At 40.6% G+C, this 19,670-nt stretch overlaps 1 protein-coding gene across 10 annotated transcripts in view; it reads left to right on the top strand.

The window, feature by feature from the left end:
- The window catches only part of scn8aa (sodium channel, voltage gated, type VIII, alpha subunit a), a 56,049-nt gene that overhangs the window by 18,171 nt on the left and 18,208 nt on the right, over positions 1–19,670 (top strand). For 3 of the 10 annotated variants that reach the window (XM_074644477.1, XM_074644476.1, XM_074644478.1), the window contains exons 8-20: positions 56–119; positions 296–437; positions 4,348–4,554; positions 4,642–4,926; positions 6,804–7,118; positions 8,661–8,796; positions 9,025–9,263; positions 11,594–11,767; positions 11,891–12,247; positions 12,387–12,860; positions 15,168–15,285; positions 16,725–16,879; positions 18,482–18,655. In XM_074644477.1, coding sequence (XP_074500578.1) covers positions 56–119; positions 296–437; positions 4,348–4,554; positions 4,642–4,926; positions 6,804–7,118; positions 8,661–8,796; positions 9,025–9,263; positions 11,594–11,767; positions 11,891–12,247; positions 12,387–12,860; positions 15,168–15,285; positions 16,725–16,879; positions 18,482–18,655 — 2,840 coding nt within the window. Of the gene's footprint in view, positions 1–55; positions 120–295; positions 438–4,347; positions 4,555–4,641; positions 4,927–6,803; positions 7,119–8,660; positions 8,797–9,024; positions 9,264–11,593; positions 11,768–11,890; positions 12,248–12,386; positions 12,861–15,167; positions 15,286–16,724; positions 16,880–18,481; positions 18,656–19,670 lie in introns of those variants that run through there. The other 7 variants (XM_074644480.1, XM_074644479.1, XM_074644484.1 and 4 more) reach the window with 4 other exon arrangements.

Raw genomic sequence — 19,670 nt, 5'->3', positions numbered from 1 at the left:
GCTGCGACAGAATGTGAGCGAAATGACTCATTATGGCTGTTTGTTTTTTCCTCAGCCAATTTCTACTTCCTGCCTGGCCAGTTGGATGCTCTCCTCTGTGGGAACAGCTCCGACTCTGGGTGAGTTGCCTTCTCTGCCCTCCTCCGAATGCTGCTGATCCTCACAAAGACCTGCTGTAGCTCCTCTATCTGCCTGAAGTCAGATTACATTATAAATAAATAGTGCTGAGTCATTTTTGGGCCGGGTGCCCCGTTCTTTCTCTCTCCCTCCCTCACTCTCTTTCTCCACCCTTCAGCCGCTGCCCAGAGGGCTACACATGCATGAAAGCTGGGAGGAATCCAAACTACGGCTACACCAGCTTTGACAGCTTCGGCTGGGCCTTCCTGGCTCTCTTCCGACTCATGACACAGGACTTCTGGGAAAACCTTTACATGCTGGTAAAGCTGATGTTTCATATACACATAACACATAACACATACAAGTTCTCAAATACCGCTGCCTTTAAACAGTAACATTGTATAGTGATGCTGAAATGATTAGTCGATTAACTGATTGGTCGATCAGTAGAAAAGCAATCAAAGTAAGTGATTTATTTAGCAAAAATGTGAATATTTGCTTCTTTTATATCACTATATCATTGAATATCTTTCAGCTTTAAGGCCGTTAAACAAAGGCAGCAATTTTTTCATAACATTATTATTATTATGTCGTCAATATATTTTTTCAAACTGTTGTTTTTGTTGAGTACTTTCACACAGAACGCGAATATTATGAGGAGTAATTTTTTTCAGAACAAGGTTGATTTTTCTTTTGGGCTTTCGCACCGCGAATAAAGGCCAATCACGTCGTGCAGAACGGGTTGAGTTACGCCTATATTTCTGAAACAACACAGAGGCTCCGTAGTCGAACCAGGATGGCAAACTTTATTACTCTTTGTAGGGCCAAAATGATAATCCCGATTATTTTGATCAATATTGAGATCATGATTATTCATTGATTTTAGCGACAAAATATTTGTATTGCACTTTCACATTTAAATAAACAGAGCACTGCTTTCGCTTCCATGCTGTGCTACATTCCTGCTAATGTACAAATTAGGGCTGCACAATGTTCAAAAAATTTACGTTGCAATATTTTTTTTTTTCTGAGATATATATTGTGAAAAATACAAGAATATTTACCCTAAATTTTGTATGCTACATTTCAAAGTTAAATGCATCTATCTGGTGCATGAGAGCAAAATGAAGAAGCTAGATCTATGAAGAACTTTGTGCTCTTGTTAACAATTTAAGGCAGTAAGGCTCATGTAAATGCGCCCGGCGAGCCGCAACATTCAGGAAAGTTTCTCACAGGCTGCTGCTGTAGGCTGTAGGGCATGACGGCTTCCCAAAAGTGAAGCCAAAACATCTCAATTGCCGGCTGGTGGCTGGCTGTTAGTTTAGGAAGTACTTGATTTGATAAACAGTGGAGTTTTTCTATGAGCGGAGCACGCATTTCAAATGTCAATATTGACGTAAACATTTAATAGTGTGAAGCCAAAATCATGATCGCGATTAATATTCGATTAATTGTGCAGCCCTAACTCCTTGTAAGGCAGCGCAGACCAGCTCTACTCCTTCTGTTTTTTTCACAATAAAAGCCCTAGACTTATAATATTTGCAGGCAAATATTTAGCATTTTCGTGTCATTTGTTTGTCACATCCCCGGTGTGTAAAGGCCTTTAGACTGTTGGACAGACATAACATAATACAAAATACAACACCCGCTATTCCCAGACCTTCCTTTCAAGCTGTTTGAGGACGTCACATTGGGCTCTCAGAGCTTGTGATGGGCATTTTTCACTATTTTGTGACATTTCGATTAATTAAAAACATACTCAAAAGATTTATCAATAATGAAAGTTGTAATTATTGCTCAGCCAGTCATCACTGCAGCCCTGTTGAATAGAGCAAGGCAGCAGATATCCCGTGAGACAGAAAAGAGCTCAGCTCCTCCACTCATTCCTCATTCTAGTGCACACAGTTTAAGTGCACGCTGTAACTCCACCTTTAAGACAGAAAATGGTGTCTCATTCTGCCTCAAGTTTTTCTCTTGTTCCTACTTTCTCTCGTCTCATCTGCGTCTACCGTAGCCGGGCCGCTTCTGTCCTGTCTGTCAGCCTGTTCCACACAAAGCCTGTGGAGACACTCCTGCCTTCACATACGAAGGCCGAGTGGAAGGAAGGAAGTATGAAATATTAACAGCTCAGGATTGCAGTACGTTCAATGAGGGAGATGAGACCTGATGGGAGCATTTCCAGCTCATACTTCTATTTTTGCTCCCATCTTTGAAATTCAGCTCCCAACTACAGGCTCTCACTGCTATTGTGCACTGTATCTTCAGAATAATGATCATGCAGCTGTGTTTAGGAAGGGCGCTGAATGCTTCTTTGTCAGATGAGATCTTACTGTTCATACTTCAGTATTGCCACTGACGGTTGTTTTTAAGTTGCCCACATGAGATTTGGTGATGACACTAAAAAAGACTGATTTACACTGCTAATCAGTTTGTGTTTCTCTTGTTGGAAATGTCGTGTTATATACACTTCCCAGCACTACATGCCAACTACATTCATAATTGATGTGTGAGGGAATTTCACTTCTCTATCCCATGAAGCCCTCTCTTTATTTGCCCTGCTCCCTGACAACAATAGTTTGCCTTTAGAAGGGGGAACCATGATGAGTGAGAACATTTAAATTCAAATTTGGGGTCCTTCTGTTACACTAAAAACGTCTTAGATACCTCTGTTAATAGAATAAAATAAACATGTCTATTCTGTAGGGGTGGGAATCACCAGGCACCCCAAGATACGATATTATCACAATACTTAAGTCAACCTTTTTGCGATTTTAAACATTTTGCGATATACTGAGTATTGCAATAAGATATATTATGATTTATTACCTTTTTTCAAATGCAACTTATGCAGATGGTCAACATCTGTTTTATTTAATAAGATACAGTTTTCACTCTGTTCATCTCAGAGTTTTCATTCACATATCCTGAGGTCAGAGGTCAAGGGACCCCTTTTGAAAATGGCCATGCCAGTTTTTCATCGCCAAAGTCTAGCGTAACTTTGGAGCGTTATTTAGCATTCTTCCTAACAAGCTAACATGACATAGTTGGTACCAACCGATTCCTTTTTTTTTAGTTTCATATGATACCAGGATCTTCACTCTAGCTTTAAGACTGAGCCCACTACAACCTCTGAAAGACCGGATAGCAGTCGGGCCCGCCGGCAGGCAGACAGATTGTTAAGAGCTTAATGGTTTATATAATAAAAGATCGATACTTGACGTCCGTGTATCGATACAATATTGTCACGCAAAATATCACCATACTATGCTGTATCGACTTCTTCTTCCCTATTATTCACATGTAGATTTATCAAAACCTTGCTCTAAACCTGCATCAACATGAAGGTAACCATCATGTACTAACATAAAAAACAACATTTTTTTCAAGATTTTTCCAGAATGTTCTAATTTTTTCTGCCGTGCCTCTGCAGCTCAGGCTCCTCACTTCCCACCTCCACTGGGGATAGCATCCCAATCCATAGAAATGGTTTGGCTGTGCATGGATAAGTAGGTCAAAATCCATAACTTATGGCTCTCCCTGATGACGCAGCACAACCTTGGGCTCATGCTGAGAACCTTAACGAGCACAGGGTGTAAGATTATCCCTGTACAGACCAAGAACAGAGGTATCAATTCATCATTGTATGAGATGATAGTCAAGCTAATTTCAGCATATTAGTACTCATACCAGAAACAGGCATTTAAATGTAGGAAGTCACAGACGTTTACGCTGAGTTGATTTTTCTGCACCCAGAAATGCCCAATCAGGCCATTCGGCCATTCTGCCTGATTCTGCCTGCTTGGGACAGAATCACTTCTATACAAATACTGTTTAAAAGTCATCAAGTAGTCCGCTTACAGTGTTAATTTTGTGTCTTTTCATACATGACAACATATGTAAAACATTTTAAAACTACATTAAACTAACGTTAATTTAATTTTTTTGTTTGTTTTACTTTAATTACTTACTGAAACTTTCCCTCGTGGACCGTCTGCTTTCCGGCTGGCAACCCGAGGCTGGTGCTGTGCACACTGAAATCATGACAGGAAAAAGAAAGTGAATGAAAAACGAGTGCACACGGGGAAAGCGCCGTGTTTGAAGCTGCCCTCAAGTAGATTGATAATGCCCGGCCACGTCAATTTGACCCGGACAGATGTGATCACTGTAAGCAGTTTCCACTGTATCAGCTGTTCCATCTCCCCTTACCATTGCTGCTCTGCCTCCCAACAGACCCTGAGGGCGGCCGGGAAGACCTACATGCTCTTCTTTGTGTTGGTGATCTTCGTGGGCTCGTTCTACTTGGTGAATCTGATCTTGGCTGTGGTGGCCATGGCCTACGAGGAGCAGAACCAGGCCACCATGGAAGAGGCCATACGGAAGGACGAGGAATTCAAGGCCCAGCTGGAACAGCTCAGGAGAAATCAGGAAGACGCCCAGGTCAGCCCTCTGCAGGATAGAGCCTGAAATTATTCCCAAGTCATATTATATCATTGTTCTGACTTCCTTCTTGTGTTTGTTTCATAGCAGACCGCTGCCATGGCAACCTCTGCGGGTACAGTGTCGGAGGACGCAGTGGAGGACGATGGAGGAGGGCGTCTGTCATGCAGTTCCTCTGAGATGTCAAAGCTCAGCTCCAAGAGCGCGAAAGAGCGACGTAATCGTAAGAAGAAGTGGCGGCAGAAAGAGCAGGACAAGGAAAAAGGCGACAGTGAGAAGTTTGTCAAGTCAGAGTCGGACGACGGCAGCAAGAGGAGCCGCTTCCGTTTCCCTGATAATCGCCTGGGTCGAAAGTCTTCCATTATGAACCAGGTGAGGAGAACGAGGATAATGTCTGGGTGTGTTTAGCCATTTCTCAGCATTCTTCTTTTTGTAATACATCCATCCATTATCTGTAACCGCTTATCATTCATAACATAATCTTTTTTTTGTAACAACTTAATTAATTTACTATGATAGTGTTAGAGCCGAAATAGTATTTTTGTTATTGTGGTTAAATAAATGTAATTTATGGTGTTGTTAAATTGCTGCTAGATCACCCTGTTAATACAGGTGCAGGCCTCTCTTTGTGTGCGTCAAGCAGGTCAGCTAATTTCTTTTGGCCACAATGAAAATGTTGTTTTTGAAAGGCTAAACGCCAACAAATATGGATTGAAGAAGAATATCTCGTTAAATAAAAAATTTTTTTTTTTTTTTAATTATTACATCTATCTTTTTTGGACTTTACAACGCTCTGGAGTTATGAAAATGTTTGGATAACACAAACAATCCTATGCAGCCACCACTGGAATCTAATTTTACAAATAGTATAATATTAATAATATAAGTGTAGACTAAAATTTATCTGCAACTGTGCAGAAATACTGTGTTTAAACAGAATATGGCTTACTACATAGCAAAATAATATATCTCTTAAAATAGTTTTAAATACAGACTTTTGTATAAATAATTGGTTAATTAATAAGTGCGTTATTATGATTTTAGTTATACATGTGCAAAATTAATTTTGACAACGTCAGAGCAGACAAATCCTGGTGCATCCCCTCAGACCCCAGGTTGGGAACCAGTGATTTAAAGGGTCAGTTAACCAATATTACGAAAACATATATTCCCACTCACGGGTTAATGTCTAGATAATTAACGGATGGATTATCTTGGAAACGTCACTGGGACGTTTTCTCTGGAAATACATGCTTTTGAGTTTTTCAGTGTACGTTGATCTCCACGCATGAAATTCTACTTGAAATAGTGAAACTATCTAGCATGTCTAGATACCACTTATAATTTGGGTAAATTGACTCTTTAAGCATTTTGAGGCTTAGTGATAATTACTAGTGTAACGCAAAAAGAGACCAAACATGATACCATAACATCAGAGCCACAGACTTGGAATAGAGATGCTTTTTTATCTCTATGAATAAAATATAGATGTCAGTGAAAAATGTGGCATTAATGTGGCGGTGTACTTTTTGACTGTCAGGTGAGGAATATTTCAGATAGAGAGTGCTGCTATTGTACAGTGGTGGTGTTGCATGAACTCACATATAGAGCAACGTATAGTGGCCAGAGATATAGAAATGCATGTCCAGGTCCTGAATTATTCACAGCGATTACATGAATGTTTCAAAGGGCGCAATCCTGCAGCTTTGTTTAGGCCTCACTAGGGCTCCACTGGCTCCTATAATGTGTTTTATAGTGCATTTACCAAATAAGATACGGCACACTGGCCCTATGAAACAGAGGATTGTTGTCAAAAAATGTGGTTCCAGTTGAGGTAGCATACTCCGCTGTGTGCAGCTTTAATAATATCTGGATCAATACTAGCAGCAGCCCAGATTGATGTTGTCATGACTCATGTTCCTGTTCATGTTGTTAAAGCTGCCTGTATTTATGTCCTGTGTGTGTGTGTGTGTGTGTGTGACCTTGACTGTGTTGGCTATCACTGACCTAATTATGCATTTCCCTCTTGTTTATTAAGTCACATGATTGCTCCAGCAGAACATGCGTCCTTAGGGAAAAGTGTCATGGCTGCATTACATTTTGCACACCTCACAGATGTTGCCTTTCATCATGACCTCCGGAACTGATGACAAACAGCATAAAAATGATGGTGCAATCAATTGTAATTCAAAAAACACCCCGTGCTACATCAGTCACACCTCTTCTCCTCGTCCTTCTTCTACCTCCAGTCCCTCCTCAGCATACCCGGCTCGCCTTTCCTGTCGCGCCACAACAGCAAGAGCAGCATCTTCAGTTTCAAGGGCCGGAACAAGGACGTGGGCTCGGAGAACGAGTTCGCCGACGACGAACACAGCACGGTGGAGGAGTGCGAGGAGCGCCGGGGTTCCCTGTTCAGCCCTTATCGGCGGAACAGCTACAGCGGCTTCCACGGGAAGAGGAACAGCACGGTGGATTGCAACGGCGTGGTGTCGCTCATCGGCCCTGGGCCCGGTGGACGCCTTCTGCCTGAGGTGAAAATAGATAAGGCAGCTACTGACGACAGTGTAAGGAAGTCAATGTGTAGACCTATCTAGGCATGGCCCCCCTCTCGTCCGTTCTTTTCCTTCTCTATCCTCTACTCTGTCATCTTTGCAAGTCCGTATGTATCTCTTGGCTAAGCGCTCGCGCCTCCCCTCCCCCAGCCCCTGCAGTGTATGCTGCCCTCCAACAGTAGGCAAAGGATGGAGAAATAAATAAATTTCATACTGAATATACTATAGCCAACCCTGCCTTTGACAGGTTAGTGAAACTGGGTCTATCAGTGACTTCCAGGCAATTTTGTTGTTTGATTTGAACGATGAGTGTCATTGTTTTGAATGTTCATATCAAATGATTATTCATACATGCACCATACTCACACTATCACACAGGCACTATTGATTCTATTATTTTTCTGTATCCCTATTGGCACATACGATTTTGGCACATACAGTATATCAAAGCCTGATTAATATTTAATACACAACTTCTTGTTTTTAAGTTCCTTTTTAACACACACTAGTAATAAAACACAATTTTTTGTTAACAAACAGCATAAAATGATGAGTTAACATGCTCTAGTGTGTTGATGTGTTCCTCCTCCAGGCATCCAGGTCCTATGCTAGCCTGTGTGGGTAGATCTCCAGTAGGAGGCGGAGGAACCAGAGGGGACCAGCTCTATAGAGCCACAGACATTTATATCTGCTTCCCTATTTCACTGTTAATATCCCAAACCCAACACATCCCCCTATCAGGCCTTAATGATATATAATTTAAGTAAAAAGGAGGGCTGCTGTCCTTTTCTGTCTTGACCTTTCTCTGTTTTCCAAAATCTCCCTGGTCAACATTAGTGAACTAGTTGTGCCTCATTCTAGTTAACATGGTAGATTTAATCCCTAAATTAGAACAAGCATGACATAGACGAGTAGAACAATGGCTATGGTGTCTGTAATTTCCTCTCCTTCTCTTTGACTTGGAGCATGCTCATGCATGACAACTGGATGGATCTTAACTATCTGCCTCCGTATGATCTCTTTACAATGCTCTTGACTTGATGGTTGCAATATAAGTTGTATGGTTTCAAAGTAGGAAGATACAGTAGCATCAATTTGCAAGTAACATTAAAAATGGCCAGATTTGGGAGACCTTTTTTTGTAAAATAACCTAATGATTATATTGCAATGGCAGCAACGCCTCCATTATTGCATGACAGGACTGAAAATGCATTCATGCAGAAGCAGTTCTCCTTGCACAATATCGCACAATCCATTTATTATTTAATCGGGATGAGCTAATTACATTCAAACACAATTAGGTCAAGTAGCCCGAGACCACTGCTCCCACTTTGGCTGAGACCTGCATGCATTTACAGCATACACACATCTTCCTTGAAACCAGCATTGATATAGAAAAGATTGAAACATGCCCCCCAACCCAAAAATCTGATCATCAACTACTTTTTCCTGCCAATGCTGTTGTGCACTTCCCTCCACCGGCCACCGGTGGTGATGTGGGATGGTGTTCATGTCCTCTCCATGGGTGCTTGATTCTTCCTCTCCCCCTGACAGCCAACTACTGAGGTTGAGGTGAAGAAGAAGCTGTCGGGCTCCCTGATGGTGTCTGTGGACCAGCTCAATACCTCCTTTGGGCGGAAAGAGCGGGCCAACAGTGTCATGAGCGTCATTACCAACACACTAGTGGAGGGTACTGCCACTTTAACCCAGCTATTTAACCTGCTCTCTCATCATTCTTTAACTAGGCCTGCTCTCATTGGTTGATTAGTTTGACATGAATTTCCTGCTTATCTGCTTTGCATATCCAACAGTACCAGATACATACAATTTTGTCTATCATTTGATACCATTGCATGCGGTATGCTCAAGCATGCAAGTATGTTTGGTTTTGATGTGTTGATCCGCGCTATGTCTTCAGAACTGGAGGAGTCTCAGCGCAAGTGTCCGCCATGCTGGTATAAGTTTTCTAACACATTCCTGATCTGGGAGTGCTCCCCGAGGTGGATTAAGTTCAAGGAGATTGTGAACCTGATTGTCATGGACCCCTTCGTGGACTTAGCCATCACCATCTGTATCGTCCTCAACACCCTCTTCATGGCCATGGAGCACTACCCCATGACCCCCGACTTTGAACACATGCTGTCTGTAGGAAATCTGGTGAGTGGCGATCTTTTTGTTCTTTATCTGATTCGCCGGTTAACAATCTCCTCTGCTTCTTCTTTGCAGCTCATAGAGAGGTGTTATTTTTGGGACCGTAATTGGCAGGTCTTTCATTGCCGATTCAGAGTTGAAAGGAGAAAAAAAAACACATTCTCAAACCCCCCTGCTGTTTTTCTTTTATCCATGCATTTCTCATTTCTTCACATGCACATGTTCCCTGTCTTCTCCTGCTATCTCTCTTTCTCTCCTCTGGTTGTGTGGAGCTGCTGTTGGTTCAGTGGGACCAGCCTGCCTCTCTGCTGGTTGGCTGACTGGTGGGAGGCCTGCATTAATATTTCATGGAGCCTGATCTGATCGATGAGCTGCTCTAAAATGGTGCCTGAATCATGGCTTGGATAACTCAACCTGGCTATTATAAGCAATTTTAAGGGAACTGAGTAAATCTGAGCTCTGGCACCATGATTGTCGTTTTACTTTTCAGTATCACATTTGTTAACATACTGTTTTCTAATCATTGCAATGATGAACCACTCACTGTATGTTAGTGTGTGTTTGGATACATAGACATGGACTGGTATTACTTTTTAATGAAACAGCACAGAGATGTGTTATTTACCATTTGTGCTAATTTACCAGAAAAGTCGACTGCAATATGAGTAATAGCAAACACCATAGACTGTATATAACGATGGACAACATGACAGCTCCCCAAAAGTGAAGCCAAAATATCTTGATCGCCCCCTGGTGGTTGGTTGCAGTATAGGTCATAATGGTGCCTTCAAATGAAACTGATGATCTTGTGTTTACAACATGGGAAGTTATACACAATATGCTTGCTGTTGTTGCAAGTGGTTTAGTCGTGAGAACACCGCTGCTAACCAACGGCAATATTAACATTACTGTCGGTGTCTAGAGGCTAACAATTTAGCATGCGGGTAACATAGTGCAGGAAATGCAAAGGCATAATGACACAGGAAAAAGATGAGGCTGTTTGGAATATAAACATTTTCCTCAGACATATTATAAAATTATGAGGAAAAACAAAATGCGACTAAAATTACAATATATTCACTTATTATGCTCCGAAAAAATTAACTTCCATGGCCTCCGCCATTTCTGACAACGTCAACAAACACGTCACAACTCGTAAACTCAGAGCTTTCAGAAACTTTCTACTAACGATGTCGTGAATACCACGAGAGCGGGCCGTTCATATGGACTCTTCTCGTGAATGCGGTAAACACGACCCCATTTGAAAGCACCATTAATCCCTCCCGTCCATGTTAGCGGATGGGACATGGGCCAAACTAAAAAATCAATGTACACGTACAATTTTTCTCAAAGATGGTTTCTGTTATTTTAGGTAGTTCTTATCACGCTGATGTATGTTCAAGTGTTTGTTTATCTGATAAGTTTGGTTTTAATTAGTTATTTGATGCTATAAAAAGGGGGTGAGACGTCATGATTGACAGCTGCTCTGAGTGAAGTAGTTGCGGAGCCGGAGGCTATGGAGTTGTACGAGAGAGGAGATTTATCTTTAACTTTCCATAATCGTCACAAGTCTTTCTAGCCAAACAGCTACCATGGTGCTAACGTAGCAGCTGGGTGGCTCACGCTAGCATGCGGCCGTGCTTGGCTCGTGATTGGCTCAGATGGGTGTGTGGGCGGGACCTAAACCTGATAAACCGTCAAAAACTCAAGATTGGCAGCTCACATATCCGGGATATTTTGGCTTAATTTTTGTACAGTGGGAGGAAGTGGAGACGCGTCATCCATCTATATATACAGTCTATGGCGCACACACACACACACACACACACACACACACACACAAACCTTACATGTACTTACATTGTGCAATTATTCATTATGTGGGCTCTATGATTGAGGATAACCCTTGGTAATTTATTAGAGCTGTTACGAGACCACAGAAGGGCCATTTCACCTTTACTGACTACAGAACAGCTGGCACACGCACACACACGCACACACACACACACACACACACACACACACACACACACACACACACACACACACACGCACACACACACACACACACACACACACACACACATACACACACACTAGATGTGCTGCCTCTTTAAATAATTGGATTTATGCTACTGGTTATTTATTAACATGCAGTTACCATAGAGGTAATTTATAATGTGATGGATTTTTTTAACATCTATAATGCACAACTCAGATAATGGGTCACAACAAATATCACCACGCATCGTGCTCCACATTCTCACATCTCTTGTGAAATATTGTGTTGAGCCAAATCCCATTTGTTCAAATCTGTTCCTTTTCCTACCTGCCAGGTGTTCACGGGGATCTTTGCAGGGGAGATGCTTTTCAAGCTGGTGGCTATGGATCCGTATTACTACTTCCAAGAGGCCTGGAACTGTTTCGACGGTTTCATTGTGACGCTGAGTTTAGTGGAGCTGGCTCTGGCTGACGTCGAAGGCCTGTCTGTGCTGCGGTCATTCCGATTGGTAAATGCTCATTTTGTGCTTGCAGGCAACATACCTGTATGTTTATACTGTTTTTAGTTAGTAAAGCCAAAATGTTGTGACTAAATCAAATCCCTCCTGCTCTTTCGACCCACCCCACTCCAGCTGAGAGTGTTTAAGCTGGCCAAGTCATGGCCCACCCTCAACATGCTGATCAAGATCATCGGTAACTCGGTGGGAGCCTTGGGGAACCTGACTCTGGTGCTGGCCATCATCGTCTTCATCTTCGCTGTGGTGGGCATGCAGCTGTTTGGCAAGAGCTACAAAGACTGCGTGTGTAAAATCTCTACTGATTGCGAGTTGCCCCGCTGGCACATGAATGACTTCTTCCACTCCTTCCTGATCGTCTTCCGGGTGCTGTGCGGCGAATGGATTGAGACCATGTGGGACTGCATGGAGGTGGCGGGCCAGGGCATGTGCCTCATCGTGTTCATGATGGTCATGGTCATCGGTAACCTGGTGGTGAGTGTCCAGACTTGGAGGGTGTGCAGGTTTTTGTTTTTTTAGACAAACGGCAGCATCTTTAAAAAATGATGTGTGTCAGAGATGGAAAAATTAGCTCTTGTCATTCAGTTACTGATTTCTCATTTTGTGTCCGAAGGTGTTGAACCTGTTCCTTGCCTTGCTGCTGAGCTCGTTCAGCGCTGACAACTTGGCTGCGACAGATGACGACGGTGAGCCCAACAACCTGCAGATCTCCGTCAAGCGTATCAAGATAGGCATCGCGTGGATAAAAAAGAAGTCGCGGATAGTGGTGGCCAGCATGCTGAAGAAACCACAGATGGAGGACGAGCAGAAGCCTTTGGATGACATGTATGACAGGAAGCTGAACTGCATTGCCAACCACACAGGGGTGGACATCAACCGTGACCTGGACTACGTCAAGAATGGTAATGGCACCACCAGCGGTATTGGCAGCAGTGTGGGCAAGTACATGATCGATGAGGACCACATGTCGTTCATCCACAACCCGAACCTGACCGTCTGCGTGCCCATCGCTGTCGGAGAGTCTGACTTTGAGAACCTCAACACGGAGGACTTCAGCAGCGAGTCGGAAAATGAGAACAGCAAAGAGGTCAGTGAGAGGAGTGCATTTATACTTTCCACTTCTTTTTTTTGTGATCAAATTTGTATTATTATTTGAACCGAAGAGATGTAGACATATAATCAGTAATACAATTGTGAATAAAGGTAATCAAAGAAAACACCATATATAAAGGACTGGTAAGTAAGATTCAACAATAATATGACAGACCACAAAAAGCACACATATTAAGTCACTCAAAGGCACTATAACGGATGCAGATGAATATACATGCATAAACATACATGTACATCTAAATACACTGTATGATGTAGGCAAAAGGAAAACAATATATATATACACATACACATACATACATATACATAAAAAACATACATACTGACATGTAATAAGTACTAACATATTGCACATACAGACATATCTGTAAAGACAAAGTGATAACCACTAACATAAGTGATACTGATATAAGCAGTGTTGCTTCAACCCTTATAAATTTAGCCAGTATTATAACACTGAAAGATGTCTTCAACAATCAGTAAAGAAACAGATTATAAAGCCCAAACGGTGAACAAAGAACTAAAAATATCACAGAAACAGGACCAGGGGGAGATTCATGAATAAATAAAATAAACTTAAATTGAGAAATCGAGAAAAATAGGTAAATAAAAACACAGAAGAAAAAAGGAGGGAGGTTCTCTTAAGTCAAAAGGCTTTTAACATCCTCCACTGTTTGAGCCCAAAGTCTGATAGTTTCCTCTTTTGCTTCATGGATGTGTGCTGTGGACAATTCAAGATAACCAACATCTATATTATCCACTTTCAGGCAGTAAGTATTCAAGCAGGCAATGACAAAAAAAAGACTGGAATCTGCAGCATACATAACAAAACTATGATTTGTAAGCATGCTCTTAATCATTTATTTTACTTATAGAATAACAACCTTTAAACATTGTGATGCTCCACAATGTGTTGTTGTTTTTGTTGTTATAATCCTCAGCTACTCTACACCGTGTGATTTCCTCTCTCAGGACAGTAAAGCCATGGGTGTGGCCGGCTACTCTACACTGTCCAGACACTAATATAACTCCATTACTCAATAGAGTCAAATAGAGTGGTCGGAGCAGGCAGGCGATGTGGATGAAATGGGTATCTGCTGACGTCTGTGTTTTTACCAAATGCATTTAGAAGACTTTCAGAGCAGATGGACTGCCATTTGATACTCCATATCAGTGCGGATGTTGATGATATGTGATGTTCAGGATTGATATAATGTCCATCACAATATGAAAAAAATCCCTCTGTGATCAAATAGTCCTCTAAGTGTTCTCCTTTTTAAGGGGAGACATTACAGGAGAATAGGGTTAAAATGTTTAACTAATATACATCACCATAAAACTTCCCCATTGATTACTTACATTAAGGCAATTATGTTTTTGTATTATACGTTTTTTTATGTTTAAATTTGCAAATGAGGCATTATCTTATCAAATATGTGATAATTTGCATACATTTCCAGAACAGAAATGTGAACAATGGATGAAGCCAGGTTCAAAAATCTTGTATCTCTTTGTATCACTCCACAAATCAGAAAATACCAGCCATAAAATTCATTTTTGCCATGTTTTTAGGAATAAAATGTTCTCTAAATGAGGTTATGAATGACATATGAACAACCCCCTCTGTAAAAACCTTCAGAATATAGACAGGACTGAAACTGGAAAGTTTGGTGTATGTAAGTGCTACTGAAGTGGATATTTCTGGCTCTGAGTCAGAGAAAAACCTTTAAAGATATATATTGTAAAAATCCATACATTAAGATACTTCATGTAAATCACGTAAAAAAATGTGAACTAATTTATATCATTATGAAACTTCCACAATTGATTACTTACATCAAGGCAATTATTATTTGTATTACAAGTTTTCTGAAACATTATGTTTGATTATTCAAATGAGGCATTATCTAAAGCTAACTTTTGGTGAATTTAGGAAAAATCTACAGACGCGAAAAGACAAAGTAGTAAAATAAACACCTAAATGTGTATTTTGCATGTTTTCTATCCACTTGTCTGAAAGACAATGTTATAGAAGCAAAATAGCACAACATCTCAAAATTGACCAGTGCATGAAAAACAATGTTTTGGGCTGGGGTGTCTCGCCTTAAAGACTGAGCCAACACAATTTGGAAATACGGTAACATGAAATTGACATTTTGCGGACAGCTCCAGACTGGTCTTCATGAGTTCAGCTTTCTCCATAATTAGCAATAAAAGCTGAAATGTTTCTTAATCACTGAAACTTTGCTCCTGTGTTTCTTTGTGTTGTCTACGTCTGCAGCTGGATGACACCAGTTCGTCGGAGGGCAGCACCATCGACATCAAGCCAGACGTGGTGGTGGAGGAGGTGGTGGAGCCGGTGGAGGAATACTTGGATCCAGAGGCGTGTTGGACAGATGGTGAGACCACTGCTCCCATGGCACCTATAACCTCGACTCCATAGCACAGAGACTCCCCTGGGCTCATTGGGAATGATAGGGCAGTGATCTGGGCGAAGGACAGTTTTATTATGAAGGATCACTCACCCATGGAGGCTCTATCTATTTATCAGTCTGACCGTCTATCTATGATCAGAGATGGGCAGTAACGAGTTACATTTACTCAGTTACATGTACTCAAGTTAATTTTTTGGAGTAAATTGTACTTGTAAGAGTAGTTTAAGGTGTGTTTTTTTTTTTTTTACTCGCTACTCAAGTTAATTTTTTCAGTAAATGCTTTTGTACTCTTACTCAACTCGTTATTTTGATGACTACTTTTACTTGTATTTGAGTACTTTTTTTTGCAAAAATAATAATACTTTTACTTGAGTACAGTTTTTGGCAACTCTACCCACCTCTGTCTATGATGCTCACACTAATACACTGATACATATCTACATTGAACTTTACAGATAATTATGTATAGATAAAGCCTGTTTTTTTATTTTGATTCAGTAATAGAAATCATGAATATTGGTATCTTAACACTTAAAGAGAGTGTTGTTTTCCTTCTTTCCTAATGTCAGGCAAATTTGTTTGCAGTGTGGTGTAGGGCGGCAAGTAATGATTATTTTCTCGATTAATCGATTAGTTGTTAGGTCTATAAAATGTCTGAAAATGGTGAAAAATGTTGATCAGTGTTTCCTGAAACCCAAGATGACGTCCTCAAATGTCTTGTTTTATCCACAACTCAAAGATATTCAGTTTACTGTCATAGAGGAGTAAAGAAACCAGAAAATATTCACATTTAAGAAGCTGGAATCAGAGAATTTCTATACTCAAACTTTAATCGATTATCAAAATAGTTGACGAATAATTTAATAGATGACAACTAATCGATTCATCTATTAATTGTTGTAGCTCTAGTTTGGAGGTTTATATGAAGCAGTGAAATTAAGCTTTGTTTAATTCTCTAGAGCGCGATGGCTGCTCAAACTGAATGCAAATAGGCGTATTTTGGTAAATGTATTTGCAAACTTTTAAAGTCATCTTTAGGATTTTTGTAGGAAAAGTCTTTGTTGAAACATTTGTCAAGAAAAACAAATAAGGATAACAATACAAAGTATTAAACCCTCAGCATCGGAGAAGGTGTCCTGTAGTTCTTCATTATAGAAATGTTGCTACATGATCCCAAAAACATCCAGGATTTGAGCTTAGCTTGGTGGACCTCGCTATTCAATCCTCATTCATTACAAAACAACAGTTACACGTCAAACTGCATGCAGAGGTATAAAAAAGGGCAGAAAAAAATTGTGAAATTCCTAAAAAACCCATACAGTATATATATCTTTATCCATTTAAAGACTCAATTCTAAACACAGGACTGTAACTGATTTTAATCAAATGCCGTCTCTCCTCAGGTTGTGTGGCCAAGTATAAGTGCTGTGAAGTTGACATTACTACGGGCTGGTGGAAGAAATGGTGGTACCTGAGAAAAACCTGCTACCTGATTGTGGAGCACAACTGGTTTGAGACCCTCATCATCTTCATGATCCTCCTCAGTAGCGGTGCCCTGGTAAGGAGGCCTGTCACATACAAACATAAAGCAACATAAACAGTTTAAACAGCTTGAGAGCACAAATGATATCAATCTCTAAATGAAACTGATCGAAGAAAATCCAAACTGGATAAAGACTGAATGAAGATGACTCATTAAAAATAGAGGTGTGTGTCTACAGTGTGGCAGTGAGGAGGTAAAACAAGCGGTGCAGTCAATCTCAGAGCTGCTGGGTTGGGGGAGGGAACAGCAGTGATTAATGGACCGTACCATTTATCAAACTGGGGATCTATTTCTGGGGACGGATTGTTCTCAAGCATGTCAAATGCTACAAAAATAAGAGCAAATAATGCTGCAAATCTACATTAGCTGTGGATTATTCGAAATCTAAACAAAAGCAGAAGGCTAAAAAAATCTAGATGAGAAATTCTTCTTCAGCGAGAACTGGAGATTTTAATAGTCGAGTTTATTCTGTCAACAGTATTATACTGGCTAACGTGAGCCTCAAGGGCTAGTATGTTTACCGTTGCTTGGAAACACCGTCAGCTTCTCCGGCTTGTCTCTCTTATTTGCCCCCGCTTGAAAAGTACAGACGTAATCATCCAGATTTTAACTCCTAAATATCACACATTATAACACGGTTTGAAATTAATCAGGGCGGCCTCCTGATGACTCTGCAAACAGCTGGGAGACTGGATCTGTAAACTCCTCACATTACCAGATAACCTGGGCTGAAGATCGGTACCCCAGATTGTCGTGAGGGGTGAAACGGGGATAAATACTCTTGTAGTCTGAGCCTGACGTTACTTACATACAGTATGTATGTATTTCAATACCAATACAATCATGCAGATGTTTAATACTCAGCAGTTGATGGACGTGATTTCGGACCAGCAGAGTGATACAAGTAAACATGACAAATGTTGGGGCTTTTTTGATAAACAATGTCTATTTCTGTGCTTTTTTTATGCACTCTGGCACCTTATTTACATGCAAATTACATGTCTTAATCAATTGAAAAACTATTGTTTACTTTCCAGATAATTATGAACTGTGATGTGAAAATATAATAGCCTATATGCTATGCCATTTTTCCTCTACTGTAACTCGTGTCACTCAGGACTGACTTCCATTTATGCCATTATTATTATGTTTTTATCACTATTTTCACATTTTAATTTTGTAGTTCTTTAATTTGGAGTCAATTTAGATACTTTATATACTACTGGGTAGATAAGTAGTACATTACTGCATCATATCACAAAAGCATATCATATGTTTTTATATAAAAAGAACCTAAAGTGTCAAATTAATGTAGTGGAGAAAAAAGTACAATATTTCCCTGTGAGATGTAGTGGAGTAGTAAAAGTATAAAATAGCAGAAAATGGAAGTACGCAAGGGAAATTCGACTACCTCAAAATTGTACTTAAGTACAGTATTTGAGTAAATGTACTTGGTTACATTCCACCACTGACCTGGGGTCTATCTGTGCATGTGCCTGATCAGCAATGAGCAGGCTGTAGTGCTGTATATACAGTTTTATTAGTGGAATCATGAATCATTAGGTGTAATATTTCCATCTTTGTCGTGGCTGACGTATGTTTCCTGTTTCTCCACAGGCCTTTGAGGACGTGTACATCTCACAGAGGAAGACCATTCGGGTCATTTTGGAGTACGCCGACACCGTTTTCACCTACATTTTCATCCTGGAGATGTTGCTGAAATGGGTCGCCTACGGTTTTGTCAAGTATTTCACCAATGCCTGGTGCTGGCTGGACTTCTTCATTGTGGATGTAAGTCCAGCTCTTGTTTCCTCTATCGTGTGATGTAGACTAGAGAAGAAGAACAGTTAATTGGTCCTCAACCACACCCTGGTCCAACAGCAACACACTGGTACAAAGATAAACACAGTCTATTAAGCAGCAGAGCTAATATCTGCTGTCTTTTGCTTTATTAGATTGTTATGGACCACGTCAAATGCACTACATATACTATATGGATACATGATATGATGTTTTTATAATTCCAAGTGTTGCCCCTATTATTGTCTGTCGGGTGTGGTTAGGTTTGAATAGTCAGGTTATTAATTGAATATCTGCTTCATGGCATGCATCAGGTGAGAGGGCATGTTGTTTACAATAAGAAGCCTCTTTATTTTTGTTTAAGGACCGTATTTTACAGGACTGTACTGCAGTCTGTCCTTTTCAAGTGCACACATGCCCGAGTCACCTTTTACAACTCCATCAAGCAGCAATCCCTGTTTTGTATTTGGTTTATCACTATGAGATGCTTGAATATGTACAACAATTCAATTAAAACACTTTCTCCGGTGTGCCACAAGCAACAAACGGTTTCGTCTGTTTCCCTACTTGGTGCAGATATTTTACTGTTATGTGGCAGAATTAGAAGAACATTCAATTTTGAACTCACACGCATGGACGCTAACACAATTTAGAACCAGCCAATCAATAAGCAAGCTCATTGATTACAACCATATTCAAGTCATGCTCAGAGGAATGGGACGTGTCAAAGATGTGTCTCTGTAAAGCTGTCTTTGCCTGTGCCTAAGATGTTTGATATGTGCCTTTGTCCTCTCTCTCTCTGTGTACTTCTCTGCTCCTTGTGTCAGTCAAGATTGAAAGACGGGAACAGGGGAAAATTCTTTAATCTATTCTTTGTTAGCTGCATATATTACCACGTTTTAATCTTATCTATTTTTAAGACGGCATAACCTCAGACTGTGAGAGATTTTGACGAGATCCCAATGTGTGGAAGAAATGAGGGGATAGAAGCTTAAAGCATTTGAAT

The sequence above is a fragment of the Sebastes fasciatus genome, chromosome 8 (assembly GCF_043250625.1).
Source record: "Sebastes fasciatus isolate fSebFas1 chromosome 8, fSebFas1.pri, whole genome shotgun sequence".
Taxonomy (NCBI): domain Eukaryota; kingdom Metazoa; phylum Chordata; class Actinopteri; order Perciformes; family Sebastidae; genus Sebastes; species Sebastes fasciatus.
The sequence above is the reverse complement of the archived record's forward strand: the minus strand, read 5'-3'. Positions and strand labels throughout refer to the sequence as shown.